General features: G+C 44.9%; 1 protein-coding gene and 2 gene segments (V, D, J or C); 2 read left to right on the top strand and 1 right to left on the bottom strand.

Moving 5' to 3' along the window:
- LOC125283185 (immunoglobulin kappa light chain-like) lies at positions 1 to 4,068 on the bottom strand. The gene is made up of 2 exons (XM_048222854.1): positions 3,669 to 4,068; positions 1 to 335 (listed from the first exon to the last, which is right to left on the bottom strand). The coding sequence occupies exons 1-2, from the start codon at positions 4,066 to 4,068 to the stop codon at positions 1 to 3; spliced, it is 735 nt and encodes a 244-aa protein (XP_048078811.1).
- A 6,547-nt stretch (positions 4,069 to 10,615) lies between these two features.
- Positions 10,616 to 11,632, top strand: LOC125283184 (immunoglobulin kappa variable 6D-21-like). The segment is given in 2 exon segments: positions 10,616 to 10,736; positions 10,954 to 11,632. Coding segments are annotated over 2 exon segments (372 nt in total).
- Positions 11,633 to 19,723: 8,091 nt separating this feature from the next.
- On the top strand, positions 19,724 to 20,691 carry LOC125283183 (immunoglobulin kappa variable 2-29-like). The segment is given in 2 exon segments: positions 19,724 to 19,817; positions 20,183 to 20,691. Coding segments are annotated over 2 exon segments (543 nt in total).
- The last annotated feature ends 408 nt before the right edge of the window (positions 20,692 to 21,099 follow it).

Below are 21,099 nucleotides of genomic sequence, written 5' to 3'. Positions count from 1 at the left end.
TTAGACCCAGAGCACTGTGGGAGGCTCCTTCTGCCCCTGTTGGCAATAGTAGCTGGCAGCGTCGCCGGCCTCCACGGGATCAATTGTGAGGGTGAAATCAGTCCCAGACTCACTGCCACTGAACCTGGCTGGGACCCCAGACTCTCGACTGGTTGCTTTATAAATCAGGATTTTAGGACTCTGTCCTGATTTCTGTTGATACCAGGTAATGTAGTTGGTAATGCCCCAAATACCACTGACTTTCTCACTGGCCTTGCAAGAGATGGTGGCCCTCTGCCCTGGAGACATGGTCAAGGAGGCTGGAGACTGCGTCAGCACAATGTCCCCAGCAGAGCCTGGAATGACAAACACAACCAATGTAACAGTTGTACTGAGAGCATCCCAGTGGAGGCCCATGCCACTGATGACCCTTGTAGTCAAAGTCATGGACAACACACTGAGGAACCAGAAAACAGAAGGTAACTGGGCAACTGGAAACCCACACCAAATGCTTGAATTCCAGCCACCAAGAACCCAGAGACACAGAAAACATCGTGGCCACGGTGAGTTTGCCCACCATTTCTCCGTGTGCCCCCCTCTCACCCAGAGCCCAGAGCAGCAGGATCCACAGCAGGGGAGGCCCGGGCCCCATCTTGGAGAGCTGGACTAGAGGCTGCTCCTCAGGGGCCCTGACCAGCTGCCTTTAAGGATGCTGAGAGCAGCCTGGAGCTTTGTCTCCTGACGCAACATGCAAAGCAGCTCAGAAGAGCTTGAGGTTGTGCTCAAACGGGACACCTGCTCTCAGAACACCCTGTGGGACTTGGGGTCGCCAGAAATTGCCAAGTGTAGTGCAAGCATGTCCCAAGGCATTTGGGGACCAGTTTCTTGACCTTCTAGCCTGTCTGAGATGCCATGTGGGAAGTGCCCTGGGCTGTCCTATCGTTAGGATATAGGTTATTTCAGGAACACTCTTGATCCCTAGGATTAAAATCTCATACATTGCCACAATAATGCATTTCAAGTTGTGATTATCGTCAGGAAGAGAAAGCCATGAGATTATAAAACATGAAACAGGGTGCCCTGGTTCAGATGGGGAGGGGAAGTCGGCCCCTCTGAGTTGATGGCCTTTAAATGAAGTCCTGAAATGTCCTCAGGATCTGGAAAGGGTAAGGGGTGAGCGTGGAACCTTGGTGAAGGCTGGGAACCAACACTGATCAAGGAACTTGCCTCGGTGTGGTTAAGACCAGGAATCTCCCATTTGCTCAGTCCTGGAAACCAAAGTCGTGTCCCCCCCAAAGCCCTCGCAGGTGGAGGGGTCACTCCACTGACTCCCATTCACAGTGAACAACCAGCATCTAACTTCGTACCATTGCAACTTTGTCACCGAAAGCTCAAGCCGAGGAACCTCTTGTTCTACATGATACCTTTGCTGTAGAGAGCATTGATATGAGATTTAGATTTAGATTTACTCTACCTATGGAGGGAAAAGAATGACTGATATCTGAAAATATTTCTTAGAGGTTAAAAGGATACAAGAAATCAACTGATAATAAACCGGTGAGGTGTTCTATTCTGAATAGTCAAGGGCAAATCTAGTAACAGTCTTTTCAGAATTGTTTAAATATTGTCATCCAGGAAAACTGCCATTTGGATTCGACTGAAAAGATTTAACGGACTTATTACCATGTACTTTTCTTTCTTTTTCTTCATTCAACATGATATTTTCGTTGCTGAGAAAACAAAATCTTTGGTGGGATCTCTACATAGAGAAAACCGTCACCAACTCTAACAAAAACAAAAGAGCAACCGACCGCTTAACTTTGGAACTAACAGCAGCCAGGACTTGATTCAGGACACCTGTCAACCAGCTTCCAACCCAGGGCCCCGCCCCGGGTGTGCACAGAGAATTGGAGGTCCTACACTGTCTACACGCCAGCCATCGGTAATAGGCAGGCTAGCTATGTTATTTTTAGTGCTCTCTATAAAGTCGCTCCCACCTACCCACATGGTCACAGCCCTGGACACGATCCCGCAGGCCAGTTGGGCAGGGAGTTTCTTTTGTGACAATTGCCCCACTCTTCCATTGTGTCTACACCGAAGGGAGCCATACTAGCTTACTTTGGTGAAATCTGTGTACAGTGTAAAGGAAGTTCACACATCTAAGCTTGCAGCTGTTTGCCTGCGAGAAAGGTCGCTGCCCCTGGTGCCCACACACAGCATTAGTTACAACACGAGGGGCTGAGTAGGGGCAGTGCAGTGCGTCACTCAAGCTACTGGGCTGCGCGTTTCACTCTAACTCAGTCAGGAAGAGAGCGGCTCCAGTGTTTGGAAGATGCAATAATGCACACACTTCAGTTGATGTTTGTGAGATAATGTGCAATCAACCAAAAAAGAGCAAGGAGACCTGTTTATCTAGAATCTACTGCCCCATGGAGATTACTTCATAACAGAGAACCAAATTTGAAGTATCATGTAGAATGCTGTCGGTACAAGTAACAGGGCTAGAGAAACGGTGGATTTCAGAGTCGCCTGAGTCAACGACTTAAAGTAAAATCAGACGGCTTCCACATCAGCTCTGCTGTCCTCAGTCTGTTGTCATGGGCTCCCTCATGATGGGAAAGTGGCTGACAGGCCACTTTCTGTACTTTCTGTACAACCAACAGGAGAAAAAAGATAGCTTTCCACTGAAACACGAAATACAATTTTTGAGTCTACTAGAGTGCTAGTGAGCAATCCAGAATGACGATAATCACACACACTCTTTCTCTTTAGTCAGTGGATTGGGGTTATGCCAGCTTGCCGTGAAGCCCAAGGAAAGGCAGAAGCCGGAGGCCTAAGCTATTGAGATCTTTAAGGATGCAGCGTGTCTACGTGCTCAAATAAGCATCCAGTTCACCTTCCACACTTATGGACGGGTTGAGATCCACGTAGTGAGAATGGTAAGTCTTCATAGCACAGCCCAGGCGGTGGGGGGAAGATACATTCCAAATAATCTAGAAGAATATGCCAGTGTTTTCATACTGCAGAAACGGGAAACACAGAGAGGTCCCGGAACCTAAATCCAGGCGTACAGTCAGAGGTAGGACCACGAGGTCACCTCCACTGCGAGGTCTACACAGCTTCTGCAAAACTCACATAATCCTGCCCCCTCGCTGTTGACCTCGAATGCTTTTGTAAGACTTCGGCTGGGTTCCAGCATGTACATGGTCACTTTCTAAGAGCCTCTGGCAAGGAGAGAGAGGAGAAGCTGAAGGAAGCGCGGCCTTAAGAACACCGCTGAGTGGTCACACGTTGAGGTGGGCAGCTATGCAGCGGACCGAAGGGTTACAGGGAACGCTGAAGTGTCCCATTACAGGAGAGCACTCTGCTGTGAAGCCCACCGGTCCCTTCTCCACAGGATGCAGCCGAAGCCATGATCGGGTCAGTGATATAAATCCGTCTGTACGGACAATCCAGATTCAGGTGACACAAAATATTGTGGACGATGCAGACCAGGGTCCATGGCAAATCATCACAGTCTTCTCAGAATGACCTCCGTGCACAAGAGACATAGAAGAGGCCGATCTACTCAGTCTTCCCTTGAGACTTGTACATTCTTCTATGATGCAGCCAGAAGGCTTCTCATACAACTTACGGAGAAACAGGGCTGAGCGGGGAGGAAGCAGCTGGGGCAGCCAAGCCTCCCTGACCCGTGGCCCTGGGGAGGTTTGTGTGCGAGGCGAGCACTGTGGAAGGAGTATCATAACTCTGCTGGCAGTAATACACCCCCATCTCTTCAGCCTGGAGGCTGCTGATGGTGCGGGTGAAGTCTGGCCCAGACCCGCTGCCGCTGAACCGGTCTGGGACCCCAGATGCCCGGGTGGATGCCTGGTAGATGAGGAGCCTGGGAGCCTGTCCTGGTTTCTGCCGGTACCAAGCTAAGTAGTTCTTCTGGTTGTAGCTAGATAGAAGACTCTGGCCGGACTTGCAGTTGATGGCGACGCGCTCTCCTGCAGACTCCATCAGGGGGCCTGGAGACTGGGTCATCACGATGTCCCCAGACACACTTGCAATCACAAAAGGACAGTGGCCATACACCTCATCACTCATATACTAAAATATGTATCTAAAAACGTAGGTTTTCTTATTTCTCATAAGTAACCAGGCTGTTGTAACGAAATGTTTTATTCATACTGCGTGGTAAGGTCATTTGCCAATTTTACAAAGGTCTTCTTCTCTCAGCCTCTCACCTGAGACACAGAGCACCAGGAAGAGGAGGAATTGGGGCCGTGGCACCATCTTGCTGCTGGTCACCCATCGGAGGCACCCAGGCCCCATCCCCAGGAAATCCTATTAATAGAGCTCTGAGCGGCCAGCCTAGGACCTGAGGAGCCTATGCGAAGCATCTGAGAGTATGAAAGTGCCTGCTCGGTGAAGCAGAGAATGGAAAGACAGAGACAAAATACCACCACCCCAAGAAATGAGATTGTATACTACAAGAGGTCCACAAACCAACTTACAACAACATTCTCAGCATCATGTAGCAAAATCCCCAAACGTAAACTCTTCTTAGTACCAACTGTCCGATTTCGAACCAGCTGAAGTCAACTTGAAAGCGTAACTCACTTTTGTAGTAAAATATACGTGTTTATGAGTATATAATTTCAGAACCGAATGGAAACAACACAAATATGGTGTGAGAGCATGGAATACGCTCATGTCACCGGATAAAATGAGCATAGAGTGCACACACGTACATCTCTATCTCAGACTCTCTTCTGAATTTTAAACACAAATTTGAGGTTGTTCTTGGACAACTCAAAGGCGCCTCAATATGTCCCAAGCAGACCCCTGGTAGTTCCCTGCGCACAAACACTGTCTCGGAAAATGTGTCACCGCATACTTAGGAATCGCCCTTGTCCCTGCTCTTTAGGTCAACCAGCGTCTGAAACATCTCAGATCCTTCCCGCCTGTAGCATCACAGCTCCCCCTGGGGGCAGTGGGTGAAATGGCTTCAGCTCCCAGCTCTGCAGAGCAGTTCTTCATTTATTCTGACTCCAAATCAACGAGACTTCTAGAATTCCACCAAGAACAGCATTGTGAACTCGCCTAAGCGTAGAGAATTTAAAACAAATCAAACAGGGGTTCCTGGGTGGCTCAGTTGACTAAGTGGCTGACTCTTGATTTTGGTCATGATCTCAGGGTAGGGAGATGGAGCCCCATGTCAGGCTCCATGCTGGGCTCAGAGTCTGCTTAAGATTTTCTCTCTCCCTCTCCCTCTGCCCCTCCCCCCACTTGCTTTCTAAAAAAATTGATAAAACAAATCAAACAGAACCTCATAGCACTTTTCTTTCAATGGGAGGGATGGATAAGAAAGAAACAAATAACATCTCTGCTGCCACTCCAAGTCTCTGAGGTCCCTTCCCTGGGCGGTGCCATCACTCCACGTGAACGGAGCAGTGGACGTCCAGGCCCATTTAGTGTGTCCTCATCCTTCAGCATGAATAGACAGAGGAAGAGGGAGCAAGTCTGTGCAGGTTAACACTTCCGTTCTGGAAAAAATAAAATCAACTGTAGTCTATATATTGTCAAGTATCCAAATCATCTCTTAATCACAGACAGTAGTCTTTCAATTTCTCACTTCCCTGCAGCATGAAACTACCCAAGACACAGGTCAGTGACAAAAATCAATACTCTAACATTATATATAAGGATGAACTGGAGCCAGTCTTATCAGAGCATTTTTGTATGTTTAATATTCTTTCTCATGAAGAGAGCCATCTTTCACTTTACCTTTTTCCATTTTTTCTTGACAAAATGAGGTTTATCTGAATAGAAGAGATAAGCACTGATTCTTCACGTGCCTCAGATTACACTGACTTGTCCTCGAAGCACTCACTGTTTCCTCCTATAATCCTGAACTCAGAACATCAGGTCCCAATGGAAGAGAGGACATCTGTATTCTTTCCTCCAAACTATCCTGTCTCTCCTTCCAAGGATCTCAGTTACTATTTAGTCGACTTGCTTTGGGTACTCTGATTCCAACTTAATTCCAGGGATGAACTGCAGGACGCTGGATTCTCCTTTCAGCAAATTCCGCTCCTTGACTGCAGCGGCCCTTAGAAATCTGTCAAGAATGGCCGCCACTGAAGCTTGACCACATGGAGAGAATCTCAGAATTCCTGGTAGAATATGAGGAATGAATACCACACACAAGGAACACGTAACACCAGGATCTGCTGGCACCCACGCTAAAATTTCCCTTACTATGGAACTAGCACAATGGAAGTCAAAATGGAAAGGTAGGAAGAAACTGGGTCTTAGTGATATAAATACGTGGCAGGATCAAACCTTTCCTTAAACCCTCCACTCTGGACTTTTCAAGAGCTTAAGCAACCAAATTCCCTTTACTCTTTAATGCAGTGTGAGTTGAGGTTTCTGGTAATTGCAACTGAAAATTTGCCAAAAGATTTTGTACTCTTTACCAACCTAATATGGTTAACAAAATTGAAAATATCTCCACTTTATTTTTTGGCCTACACAATCTCATCACAGAAAATACAAAAGAACCATTATTTCAAATGGTCTGTTCCTAACATGGGGAACCATGAAAAATGCAAGCCACTGTGATAATATCAGCCTTTTCCCAGGGAAAAGTTCACTATTTTCTTAAGATTGTCAAAAGTGTTTTTTTTTAATTTTAAGACATTGAAAATCCTTTACTTCAAGTGTTAATTCAATTATTTCTATCTTCGTTACTATCCTGAGAGAGAACCGGATCTTCTTCAGGAATGAGCGCAGAAAATGGGAAGGATCACTAGACAGGTACACACGCACACACACGCACACGAACATATCCACACGTTGCAATAAAAATATTTGTAGCCACTTGATAGCACTGATGGCTTATACATTTGAACTAGCTGTATATGTTCACATGCCTTCCAGAAACTATTCCTCATCATAAATTATACCATCTTTAAATCAGTAATCAAAAAGCCTCCAAACAAATGAAAGTCCAGGACCAGACAGATTCACTGGTAAATTCTACCAAGTATTCAGAGATTTAATATCTATTCTTCTCCAACTTCCAAAAAAGTGAAGAGCAGAAATGCTTCTAAATTCAACTTATGAGGTCAGCATTACCCTGATACCAAAACCAGACGAGGATACCACAAGAAAAAAAATTACAGGCCTATATCCCTGATGAACATAGATGCAAAAATCCTCAACAAAATATTAGCAAACCAAATTCAACAATACATTAAAAGGATTATACACCATGATCAAGTAGGATTTATTCTAGGGACGCAAGGATGGTCCAACATCCATAAATCAATCAACATGCTATATCACGTTAACAAAATTAAGGGTAAAAATCAAGACTGTCTCAACAGATGCAGAAAAAAGGATTTGATAAAATTCAGTATCGATTTATCAAAAAAACCCACAAGATATAACAAGTGTTATAAAGGATGTGGAGAAAGGGGAGCCCTCAGGCATTGTTGGTGGGAATGTAAATTGGTGTAGCCACTATGGAAAACAGTATGGAGTCTTCTCAAACTTAAAAATAGAACTACCCTATGATCCAGCTATTGCACTTCTGGGTATTTGAAAAGATACATGCACCACTGTGCCCACTGCAGCATTATTTAAAACAGCCGTGCTATGGAAACAACCTAAGTGTCCGTTGATGGATAACTGGATAAAGAACATATGATATATACATATACACACACAATGAAATTTACTACTCAGCCACGAAAGGGAAGGGAATCTCGCCATTTATGACAACATGGGTGAAACCTGAAGGTAATATGCTAAGTGAAATAAGTAAGACAGAGAAAACAATTATGTATAATATTACTTACATGTGGACTCTAAAAAAGCCAAATACATAGAAACAGAGAGTAGATTTGTGGTTGCCGGGGGCTGGGTGGTGAGATAAATAGGGGAGTTGTTGATCAAAGGGTACAAACTTCCGTACATAAAATAAAGAATTTCGGATGGTCTCATGTACAGCATGGTGACTATAGTTAACAGTATTGTATTGTACTTGAAGGTTACTAAGAGACTAGACCTTAAAAGTTCTCACCACGAAAAAGTAGATAAGTAAAACAAAAAGGACAATTATGTGAAGTGATGGTGGCATTAATTATCCTTATCATGGTAATCATTTCACAATATAAATATAAATTATCACGTTGTGTAAAACTTAACACGATGGTATACGTCAATTATATCTAGAAAAAAAAAATGTTGCATCATTTCCTTCTGGCCTCCATGGTTTCTGAATAGAAATCCTCTATCACCAGGCTAGCCCGGTGATGGGTATGAAGGAGCACACGTATTGCATGGAGCACTGGGTGTTATATGCAAACAATGAATCATGGAACACTACATCAAAAACTAAGGATGTACTGTATGGTGACTAACATAACATAATAAAAAATTTTTTTAAAAATCCTCTACCATCCAAGTTGTTTTCTCCTCTGGGTAAGTGTGATTTCTCTCCTTCGGCCTTTGATATTTTTTTCTTTTTCTTTAGGGCTCAGAAATTTCAATATGATGTGTCTTGACATAGATTTCTTCAGGCTTATCCTGTTGGGGGTCTGCTAAATGTGGACATTTTTCAGCATTTCCTTGTTCAAAATATTTTTCATCTCCATCCTCTCTCTGCGCTCTCTCTAGGATTCCAATGGCACAAATGTTAGATCTTTTATTCGGTCCTATGCATCCCAGGTACTCTGGGTTTTTGTTGTTGTTGCTGTTTTTGGTTTTGGGTTTTTGTTTTGTTTTGTTTTTAGCTTAGTTTCTCTTTTTGGTTTAGATTGGGTCTGATCTTTCCTGCTTTATCCTTCCAGTCTCCTCCTTCCCGGCCCTTACTCGCCAGCCACCCAGTAGTTCATCCACATCCTTACTTCAGGCCACTTCCCCAGCCACATTAAGGCGATGACCATTCGCGCTCTTTGAGTGTCTGCTAACTAAACATCTTGTTTCAGAGCCCTCCGTTATGGCTAAGGTATGGGAGCTGTCCAGTGTTACTCACATCAGCATATGATGTGAACCTGGACAAAGCCTGGAGTTCTTTCTCTGCCATTAGCTGGCTGGGAAGCCCTGTGTCTTTAATCAGATATGGTAAGAAGCAAAGACAGGAAGGCTATTGCAATACAGTACGAAGTTTTTATCATATGCATAGTCCCCTAGAAACAGAACACACAGTATGCCACACAGCAACATAGGGCAGCACCGAGGGGAGAAGAGAAGGCAGAGAGAGGAACTGCTGACTGTGTATTTTTACTGTGTATTTCATGAGAAGTACTGGAGAAACAAAGTCAACAAGCTACTTAAGCATAAGATTGGAGAGTTTGAAATTTTCAGCAGGCTGCAGACTACAGGTGTGCCCCATCGTCTGGGGGGATTCCAGTAGAGAGAAATGTCACAGACTGCAGGTCTCATTGAAAGGAGGCAAGCGAGGATTGTCCGGTTTGTGTATCAAAGGTGTGCTCTTGGGCAAGTCGTTTACTGCCTCTGGGAATTAGCTAACTTTGGGAGAGACAGTCCCTTCACAGCTGGAGCACCAAGGATGCAGAAATAAGAAAATACATTCAATATAAACCCTCATGAGGCTGAAAATAGGAGCTCATGCAGGGGTGTTTGGGCAAGAGTGGTGAGTATTGTGGAGATCTGAAACCCTTGTCCCATAAATTAAGTGTGGCTGCTGAACCTGCTTGGGTCCAATACTAAAGTAGTTACTTTCTCCTTCCTGAGGTTGACGGCCGCTGGGCTCCACCAATCTTAAAATCTGGTGTGTCTGACATTTCCAGTTTAGGACGAACAGCTCCGTCACACAGTTACTTGATGTGCCGTGGACCTATCTGTCTACGTATCTGTCTACCAGGGCTTGTGCTATGCTGGGAACTACTTTTTGAAGGCCAAGCCTTGCCATAGATGCCAGAAGTCCACGCTGTGAGTCTTAATCTGGGCTTGCGGGAGGGTCCACACGGTCCTTCCCTAACACAGATGCATGGACCACCAAGTGATAGGCGAGGTCACATGGCCCAAGGGATAGGGCCACTTGCATCACGACCTAACCCTGATACAGAGTCCCTCCTGGCTCTGTGCCCTCGGATATCCGGACCCCTGACATAGCCACCAGTGACGTGGGCGCATGAATCTGCAGGGTTTGCATCCCACCGTTGGAGCACATGTGTTTTTGCAAGACAGCTAAGTCCTCACCATTTCTTGCTCATCATGTCTAATTAGCAGGATGTTACTGAGAGAGTGTGGCCTGGCGGAATGCTCTGTGGACCGTTCATACAATGCATTATAGCAGAGAGCAGAGAGTTCGCGTAGCCCTGGGCAGAGACTGAGGGTGTGACCTGCTCTTCGCTGCTGGTGAAAGCCAACTCCACCGGTGGAGTGCGTTAGATTATGTCATGTCCCTGCTGGTGGACCTTGTATTTGGTCGAGGGTGGGGTAAAGCGCTTCCAAAACCTCCCCGTGGCCAGAAGAGGGAGACTTAATACACCCTGAGAAGGATGGGGCTGGGTGGGGGAGGGGGGATTCTTCTGCCAAACATAATTTTTGAGTATTTAAACAATACGAAAGTCCCATAATTTGCATATATTCTTCCTCTTAGATCTGAAGTGTTTCTGCCTCTCAGAATCTTGTAAGAGATTCTCTGGGTGTGTGGCCTGAGCAAACCAGACCCATCGAAAGCAGCACGATGGTGACTCCGTCACAGCTTCTTGGCCTTCTCCTCCTCTGGGTCCCAGGTGAGAATATTTGGACAAAGGAGGTAAACGTGGGGGTATTATTTTCCATCACTGATTTTCTTTCTTCATTGGGAATCCTTCCACAACCGAATTTGGCTTACTGATTAAGCAGGAAAAATGTAAAAATAAGTCGTATTCTCTGTCCTACCTGACTAGATAATGGTGACTTCTATGTGCATATCCTTGGGCTCTGCTAATGTTTCCTCTGTGGTTTCAGCCTCCCACGGTGAGATCGTGCTGACCCAGTCTCCGGCCCTCCTGTCTAAGGCCCTAAAAGAAAAAGTCACCATCACCTGCAGGGCCAGTCAGAGCATCAGCACCAACTTACACTGGTACCAGCAGAAACCCAACCAGGCTCCGAGGCTCCTTGTAAAGTATGCCTCCCAGACCATCTCGGGGGTCCCGTCACGGTTCAGCGGCAGTGGGTCTGGGACAGATTTCACCCTCACCATCAGCAGCCTGGAGCCTGAAGATGTTGCCACTTATTACTGTCAGCAAAGTAACAGCAACCCGCCCACAGTGTTACCGGTCAGAACATAAACCACCAGGGAAGCAGATGTGAGGGGCTGGGCTGCCTGCATCTGCTCAAAGAGTTTCTCAGGGGCGGCCCCGCTTGGGAGATCACTGGGAACTTGGAGAGAAGGGCAAGGAGGCTCCTCGGCCCCCTGACTGACTCCCTTTCCCCTTCAGTCCTGCAGCACAGACGTGACGGGGCCTCTCCTGATTTGATCAAGACGGAGATGATTACACCTGAGGAGTGTGGGTTATGGCATCAGCCAGGGTTCGTACAGCAAAAGAGAAGCCACTCTAGGTATTCCAAGCAGGACTGCTTCATATAGGGAAGTAATGCCTAAACTTCACTCTTTCAAAGGCCTGGGGATATAATAATAAGGGAAGCAGACAGTAGAAAGAGGTGATTTCTCGGTGATCCCCCCGTAAGTCAGAGAAATCTACCGTTGAAGATACAGGCTGCCTCATCACGTGGTCCCCAGGCCGGTCCAGGAGGGCCAGGGATGGAGGCGCTCATGCTCTAGCCCCTGCAGCCCTCACAGGCGATTCTCAGGTCCTCCGCTTATCACGCATCCGCCTGCAGGTGCTGAAGGATGGTGCTGAATCGTCCTCTTCTGACCTGCAAATCGAAGGTAAGGCGCCTCCGTGAGCCACTCCATAGGAAACCATAGAGGAAAGAGGGCTCTGGGAAATGCGCTTCCAGAAATGATGGTGATGACGGGGAGTTGACAGGAGTCAGCCTGGGATGGTCACTCTTTTTACATCTCTCAGACGTTTGCCAGTTAGGGGAAGGCCCCAGAATATATCTGAATATGCTTCTAGCTACCATCATCAGGTCTGAATTCATAACAAGAAAATTCTGTGAAGCGACTGAATAAGCAGATAAATGAGGAAATTGTATCACATATAAAAATAATTTGACGAACAGTGAAGGACTTTTGTGACTAAAAAAACCAAATGTGGATGAAGCATTGTTGTTCCTGAATATGAAAATAAAAGTGAAACTATCCCGTTGCTTAAAATTTTCTGTGAGGCAGAGCATCACTGACGCCCTGGAGGCTGGTGACAGATGCCAGCTAGCAAGCCCCATCTACACGCACCCGCGAGGTCTGCACTTGAACAAGACAGCGGGGATCTGTGTAAGCTGTAAGAGGCTCTCTTTTAGAGAATTTTTACTTCCCCTAAAGTGGTCTTTGTTCATTTTCTATTTTCATGTAAGAAATTTCTGTTTAAAGCCACATGTTGAAAACACATACAATGTTACTTTGTAATTCACACAAAATTAAATTACAAACTTCTTTTTCGATGGCAAATATTGAAAAATATAATTATTTGGAAATAACATGACCGTGTATCTTTTTTTTTTTTTAAGATTTTATTTATTTATGTGACAGAGGGAGACAGCCAGAGAGAGAGGGAACACAGCAGGGGAGTGGGAGAGGAAGAAGCAGGCTCCCAGCGGAGGAGCCCGATGTGGGACTTGATCCCGGAACGCTGGGATCACGCCCTGAGCCGAAGGCAGACGCTTAACGACTGCGCTACCCAGGCGCCCCCATGACCATGTATCTTAAAAATTAAATAGAAGAATGATTTTTAGAAATTCAAAGAGTTATGAAGACCTAAGAATAAGTCAAAATCATATGCAACTGTGTTGGAAGAATTGGACTTAAACTTGCTTGTTTTGGGGATTCTGTGCCCTCCTACAGCTTGCCATGAGAATGATGTGCCATGGGTAGTCACCACACCCTCAGTCTTGGCCCCAGATCAAACACAGTGCACAGGCTGGAGAACAGTTCCTCTCCCTGCAGAAGAACCACATGGCTGAGCCCTGTGCGCATTATCCAAATCATCGTCAACATGAACACCCATGACTACAGAAACAAATGCGTAGTATTACAAGCCACTGAGTTGTTGACTGGTTTGTTAAAACACTGTGTAAAATCTGGCTAATATGGTTTTTACACATCTTCGCATAGAAATTGACAGGTTTTATTAAAACCAATGGCATAAAAATGAGTCCTTGGAAATCCATTCATAAGAAGACACAAACACATAAAGAAATGTTTTAAAAAAGAAATATTTGAATTAAAAGTGTAAAATTTACCCCACTGTAGAAACATCTACCTAAGATTACTTAGAGGAGTAATGATGATAATTTTTATGGATAATGCAGACTAATTAAAAGTGATTAAATCTAAATTTCATAAATAAAATTATACATGTGAATGTGTGCCCATATGCACATATGTGTGTATGTGTATAATATACGTACATGAGGATACATATTTTTGATGTGTTTATACAATTATCTTATGAATTAACCAGATGAATATGACTCCGGTATCTCCCCATAAAAAATTGGTGTCCACGACCAGATATAGTACTACCCTGGCTTGAGGAATTTTCTTTATCATCTTTGTTTCTAAATCATACACCAATTGGTATACTTATCTGAATATAGGTTTTCCCACTCAGTGGAGGTCCTAAGGGTATGAATGGAGATACTTTTTCCTACAAACCACTACAGCCTATGAAAGTCCCCGTATCTCTATGTCCACATTCATGTGGTGAATTCCAGGTATGAGATATTATCCAATCTTTTTTTTTCATTTTATGGTGAAATCTATTAATACCGTCATGACGTAGATCACAGCTCCTATGATTTACAGGGAAATAACAACTAAATGAAACTACTAATTAACAAGCATAAAGCAGACTGACTGAAAAATGAATTCGTGGGTAATACCACTTGTCTTCAAATGGAGCATAAGGGACAATACTCAGCCTTCTGAGAGGAGGCTATCGGAATCTTGGGGACGGGCAGTTATCAAGTCTGATCAGATTCGTTTAACAGTATGTGTTAAAATCTCAATTTCATCCTACAAATAGGAACTAGCATTTGTTTTGTCAACAGTTGTCATGTCTCTAAAATATTGGTTGAGTTATTTCTCTGGCCTTTTTGGCGAATTAGAAGATAAAATTACATTTTAGAGATGCATAACCCATGTGTTAAATATTTTAGACTGTTCATTATATTTTAGACCGTCCCCATATTTTATACCTAAGTGACACTGAAGAAACTTGGATGAAACTGGAACAATTCAACAGGTTGTTCTGCAGCCAAAAGAAACCAGGGGTGAAACAAATCGACCTAAGTCCTACGGACTTTTAACAGAGAGCCCATTGCATGGGTCATTGGGGTATATATTAACTACCTCATTTCCCTCTTGCCCAGGTAAGGAAAGAGATATGGAGACTTAGAAAGAAACATTTAGGGGCGCCTGGGTAGCGCAGTGGTTAAGCATCTGCCTTCGGCTCAGGGTGTGATCCCAGCATTCTGGGTTCGAGCCCCACATCAGGCTCCTCCGCTGGGAGCCTGCTTCTTCCTCTCGCACTCCCCCTCCTTGTGTTCCCCCTCTCTCGCTGGCTGTCTCTCTCTGTCAAATAAATAAATAAAAAATCTTTAAAAAAAAAAAAAAAAAGAAAGAAACATTTATTACCAGGGGTGAAATAGGGACTAGTCAGGTACCTGGAGATAAAAAAACAAAACAAAACAAAACAAACCACCAAGAGCTTTCAATTCCAGATGAACACAGATGTTTCCTTATTTTTATGAATTATTTCTGGTTTTGTTTTTGTTTTGTTTAACAATTTTAAAAGAAAGAGAGAGTAGAGAAAAGGAAATTATTTAACAGACATAAATGTATGCCTGACTTATGCAATTATTGTGAAAGAGCTTCCTTAGTATTCTGTCCTCGGTGTTCCCTCAGGTCTTTCTGTCGGAAGGTTCTGGAAAGGCTAAACCACAGTGCCTTGGCACTCTTCACTGCAGGGGCCGTTAAGACTCTGACTATCGGCTGCATTCCTGTAGAGTGGCTCTCGGCATAGAGAGAGGGGAGGAGAAACATATGACCAGAGGGGCTCACTTCTCTGGAGTGGGGTCCAGGCAGCACAATTATGGGAACCCCTTACCTATATCTGGTCAGAGGCAGAGGTCCCTTCGTCACTGCCATTACACGATGAGACCTCTGATGGGTTAGTCCTTCTCAAGCTGGGGTCTCCACGTCTCCCTGCAGAGCCACAGGCAGCTGCCGTGGAGGAGGAAGTACGGACCCAGAAGCCACTGAGAGCAGACCCAGACCCAGGAGGCTATGCCCCTGGGGAACCTCCATCAGGAAAATGCTTGGTGTCATCCACACAGCTGGTCAGGGACAGCCACCTGGCTTTTATGTACTGGAGCTTCTCCACCCCAGGGTGGTGGTTTGTGTCCGGTCTCCATGAGAGTGGGGACACCTTCCCCACAATGTGCGGGGCCATCCTCCTCCTCCCTAAACATACACATGGGGTGGATACACACCCGAATGTGAGATCTTCCCTGAACAAAGCTAAGTCATTTCCTTTCCCATAACAAATTCCAAAACTAGCTCTAATATAAAACCAAAGTCCTAGAGTGATGACAAAAATAATGTCATAGACTCTCCATACATTCAATAAACAGCAAAAATAGAAGTGAAAGTGAGGAAGTCTGGGGGGAAAGTAGGAACCAATCTGAAAAGACCTGCTTCTTTGGCAGGTACATCCCGCGTGCATAAAGGTACAGCAGGAGAGGAAGAGATGGTACCCCAGGTAAGGATCTGACCCATGTGTCCCCATTCTGATCCACTCTGGAGAGCTGCCACAGGGCTGCACCCCCTGGGGGGTTGGCTTAGGCTTTGGTTCTTCTGCATCCCAGTTCCACTCCCTCCTCTGCCCAATCCTGCTTTCTCTTTCCAGAGATGGTGATCTCAAGAACATTCCCCAGCCAGTGTCCCACATGCTACATTCCATATGAGTCTGCTTTCCAGGGAACAATGCCTGTGACCAGTGATATCCAAGACTAGCCCAGGCCAGATTGTCATAACAACCTTCATAGACAGAACGATGTCAGAAAGAGAGAATGTGACAGTAGATAATTGAGCACATATTATTAGACATACTATTAGAAAGTAAATATTGTGCAGACTCTTCGAGTATTTTGTCTCTGTCACTGGAAAACTCTAGGTCAGGGGAGCTGAAGCCTAAAGTCCCAGCTTCTGACTCAGTTCCTGGACCTAAGTCAGTTCCTACTCCCAAGCTCATTGATTTGAGGGGGAGGCTAGGACTCAAAGGCAGGGCCCTAAAATTCTGCCCTAGATACACGGAGAGAATCTTGCTTCCTTATTTTCCCCAAGGAACTCAGGGCTCGGGGCTTGAGCTCAGAATGAGAAAGCTCTCTGCTAGAAGGACACACAGGCAAGGCAGTGCTCTGGTGGAGGAGAGAAGGGAACACACTTTCCACAGAGAAACAACAAACAAGCAAAATAAACAATCAATCTCAAATTCCAGCAGTGAAGAATAATTTTTAACTGACGAGAAACTGGAGGACTTCATGAGAAGTCCTCAGGACAGAAGTTCCATCCCTCACAGGAGAGACGTTGGGGTTGGGGATGTAAATTGCTACACAAAGTAAAGACTTTATTAAACTGGAGGGATTATGAGGCGGCGTATGGTCAAAGGGCACTTCTGTCTCACTTTTCCTAATTGGACTGGGGGGGTTGGGGGCTCTGCCAAAGGATTAGCGTTGATATAGGAATAACCTTGACAGTCACCTAAGACATCGCTCCCATTTCTCCACAGGACTCACATGAGTCCCAGACAGCACTACAAAATGTATTTACACATATACCGATTCCAAGGAAAACCAAAGAGAAGAATGACAATATTGGGAAGGAATTCAGATTTCGCACATGGAGATCAGGGCCTTGAAGGACTAGATCATGGAGCTCAGAAATGACCTGCTTCACAGGGTTCAGAAATAACTTACAAAGTCAGAAGATCAACACATTCATACGTGTATGTGAGCTGCCTGAGGCCAACATAGTTAGCTGTGAGTTTGTCCTCTAGTGGGTGATAATTTGCAGTTATTTAGAGAAGGAGACCCATGTCAATCACAGGTCCCAAGAATCTTCTCAACAGACCTGAAGCTGGGGAAGCTCCCTCTGCTGGATGGCTTGATCACAGTTCTCAGGCAAGAACAAGCTCTTTTCAGAAAGAACTTCCATTTGAGCTCAGTCAGGACACAGGTCGGCTGTCTCTCAACTTGGCCAAAGCGCTATGAGTTTGTGCTGTTTGCCTTGATAAAATTTATAGATCAAGTTCTACAGAACGTATACCAGAGTCCAACTCCCGACACACACACTCCGACCTCAGGATAACGGGCTCACATACCTGAAGCAGCAAGAGAATCGTCCCAAGGTACACAAATCCCACACTGGCTTCCAGCTTCATGGATTCCAAACGACTGCCCCTGGCAAAGAGACAGAAGTGCAGTAAAACCCACCTGTGTAGTCCTTGCTCATTCAGGTGACAGTGGTCAAGATTAGAGACTCCTAGAGCCCTGTTCCCCACTGGACCTCACGGAGGTTCTTCCTACACCCCTCACACAGGCTGAGTATTTCTCTGTGGTGTGCCGTGACCAGCTTGATGGGGTCCATTTTATTGTCCAGGGTCCAACATAGGTTGTGAACAGGAAGGAACAAAGACTCCTGTTTCGAATTAGGAACACCCTTCCTTCAGTCTACAGGCAGTAGAGGAACATTTCAAAGTCTTTTAGACGAGAAAGCATTTTTATAAGATTTTGCATTTTCTAAATATTTTAGGGTATGAAATTATAAGATACATAATGAAACACAAAAGGAGGCTTTGAAAGTTTTCATATTAAGTTTGGTAGGAAATAATAATATTTTTGAAATTCAACCATTCTTAGGAATATTTTGTAAAGGAAAAAACAAACTTAAACTGATACACAGTAAATCAACACGACAGATAAATAATTTTCAGCCATATGTCCACACACTGAGTTTTCACATGGGAGAATGTGTAATGTGATTCTTTATTGTTTTTTAGTATACTTCACAGATAGTGTTAGATAATGTAATTCTTAATTTAACATCTGTAATGAATAGTTTTTCAAACTCGCCTTAAGGTTTATAATACAGTCTTATATTTTCCATTTGTTTTTGTCCTGATTTTTTTCATTTTCAGGGGCTTATCTTTCTGAATTCATACACTAGCAGGATTCATTAAGAAGGCTGGCATTTTCAAGAGTAAGACTCAGGAGTCCACTGGCTAGCACTGTAAGTATAGATCTAGGAAGAAAACACACAAAAAAAGGCGAATAAGATGCTAGCTAGTGAACTATGGGACGTGGGCTATTATAATCGTACTTCCATCGTACTTTGTCATCAACACCCGAGGCTTTGCACTGAGACCAGGGTTTGCTTTCAGTACCATTTGTATATAATAATTCTCCCAACTCTGGTGCAAAATTTAACTCTTGGAGGATTTCCTAGAAGATATTCAGAATGAGATTTTTTGTGTACTCATGCCTGGAATTATAGGTATTCAGTTATTTTTCAATTTCGTATGACTTTACATTTAAATTACCTGAGAGCTAACAGAACTACAAACTCTATTCCTTAGTTTCTCCAGAATTTTGTTTGCAGAACAGTGACTTTAGTTGTGAGGTAATTTGAAGTTGACACAATTGTCGCAAATGATTCAATACAACAGAATGTCCAGCTGACGCATGAAGAATCATCAGTTTATGTCCCCATTTTAAGGAAGGGTCTCACAGATACCATGTGTGTGCGTGTGTCTATCTGTCTGTCTATCTATCTATGTATCTATCTATCTATCTATCTATCTATCAACTATCTATCTCTGGGGAGAGAGAGAGAAGCAGGCAGGATACACACCTGATTGTAACAAGTGCTTACCACAAATTTCATACTCACTGCCTGAAGCATAAAATTCTGTCTTTTTTCTATACTCTTCCGAAGGACTACTGCTTCTCTACCTAGAAGAGACAGATGATTTTCTACATGTCAAGATCATCTCACGTTCATCTTCTCATAGAGTATAATACACGAAGTCCCAGGGTGAGTTTAATTCATTACTACATCGTTATTAAACTGTCTTAAACCGTTAACCCGTAAACAGCAGATTCCAGAGACTCTAGAACTATCTCCAGTTCATCCTGGGATTTGCAGATCGGCTGCCAATAAGCAGCAGTGGGAGTGGGATCTGTTTCCTCCTGGACATTAGCTGAGAGAACTCCAAGCGGGATGGCCATTCACCCGCCAGAAATGGACTCTGGACACTCAGGCCTGTATCTTCAGGGTCTCTGGAGCTTTCTCAGAAGGGCAGGGCTATGAGCACTGTGTCTGGCCACAGATTCGGATTTTCACATTAGATCCTTCTTCCCTCTCAGGCAGTAAGGAATTTGCCTCTGTTACTTGTCCTCCAAGCACAGAAGACATTTTAAGCTCCTTGACTCCCAGGACAGGGACCTGCACCCTGCCTTTGGCTCTTTCCCCTCTGCCACACCCACCAGGGGATTTGCATATTGTGCCCCGGGGAGGACCTTCCCTTGCAGGTCTGACATAAAGGGCAGCTCTGAGCCTGTCTTTCCTTGTTAGGACTCAGCAGTTCAGCTTCTCAAAATGAGGCTCCCTGCTCAGCTCCTGGGGCTGCTGATGCTCTGGATCCCAGGTAAGGGCAGTGGGGGGCTGAGGAGGAAGTACGGGGTGGGAGGGGGAGTTCTGGGGGCGCTACTGCTCTCCCTGTGTATTCTGTCCAGGGGTGAGATTGCCCTCCAACCAAGGGAATATAATTTTTGGACCTGTGAAAATGAAGAATAACCAAGAAGGAACAAAGGATAGTGCTTTACTGAGATGCTGAAAATGCAAGAGGCCACTTTGTGCCTTGAAATTCTTCGGTCATCTTAAAAATTGGATATGTTTAGAGTATGATTCAGATCACAAAATATGATTTAGTCTAAACTACACAAACTTAAAATCGTAAAAATGGCTTATACTGTTTCTGCATAACCTTGTACGTATCTCTCATTCTTTTAGGATCCAGTGGGGAAATCGTGATGACACAGACGCCACTGTCCCTGCCCGTCACCCCTGGAGAGCCGGCCTCCATCTCCTGCAAGGCCAGTCAGAGCCTCCTGCACAGTAATGGAAACACCTATTTGTACTGGTTCCAGCAGAAGCCAGGCCAGTCTCCACAGCTCCTGATCTATAAGGTTTCCAACCGTTTCTCTGGGGTCCCAGACAGGTTCAGTGGCAGTGGGTCAGGGACAGATTTCACCCTCAAAATCAGCAGGGTGGAGGCTGACGACGTGGGAGTGTATTACTGCGGGCAAGGTACACAGAAACCTAGCACAGTGGTTCAGGCCCGAGCACAAACCCCTCCGACCGGCCGTCAGCGCTGTGCACAGGTGTTGCTGGGGCGGGGAGCAGGCACAGCGGAGGGTCTGAGTGGCTGCACAGGCAGATGCTGGGGAACTCAGGGCAACAACGTGCAGCTGCGTGCTCTGAACCATGTGACGGTCCCTCGGTGACGACAGCTGCTGGGGGGCAGAACCAGCTCAAGAAGAGAGGGGACCAATATGCTGTCTGAGCAAGAAGCTGGACGGGAGAGCTGACCAGACCCTCATCCCGACCTTCCCGGCCTCGGGTGCAAGGGTCACTTACACTTCGTCAGCCTGAGAGTCTGAAACATGAGTTATATTGGTGAAAATGCAAATTAAATACATTTTGGAGCTGACAAATTTTGCTATAGTTTCAAGAGGATAATATCTGGTACCATCCAGAAATTAGTATTTTTTATTTTTCTCCTCTGATCTTCCTTCCCAGTTACACTAACTGCTCGTGTACGATGTTCTCTATGGAAAAAAGATACCCGTTTTCTTGCAACATATATAGAAATCATTTTTCAAACAGGTCAAACTTTTCAATATAAAACCCCAAATCTTTAAACTTAT

This window comes from Ursus arctos, unplaced genomic scaffold (genome assembly GCF_023065955.2).
Source record: "Ursus arctos isolate Adak ecotype North America unplaced genomic scaffold, UrsArc2.0 scaffold_8, whole genome shotgun sequence".
Taxonomy (NCBI): domain Eukaryota; kingdom Metazoa; phylum Chordata; class Mammalia; order Carnivora; family Ursidae; genus Ursus; species Ursus arctos.
Note: the sequence above shows the minus strand (reverse complement) of the source record. Positions and strands in the feature narration are given on the sequence as shown.

Bases quoted from the DNA above. Each gene is read 5' to 3' on its own strand.
- LOC125283185 (XM_048222854.1), bottom strand. From the start codon at position 4,068: ATGAGTGATGAGGTGTATGGCCACTGTCCTTTTGTGATTGCAAGTGTG. The intron at 336-3,668 runs GTCAGGGAGGCT...TTGTCATTCCAG, and splicing joins AAACCTCCCCAGGGCCACGG to GCTCTGCTGGGGACATTGTG.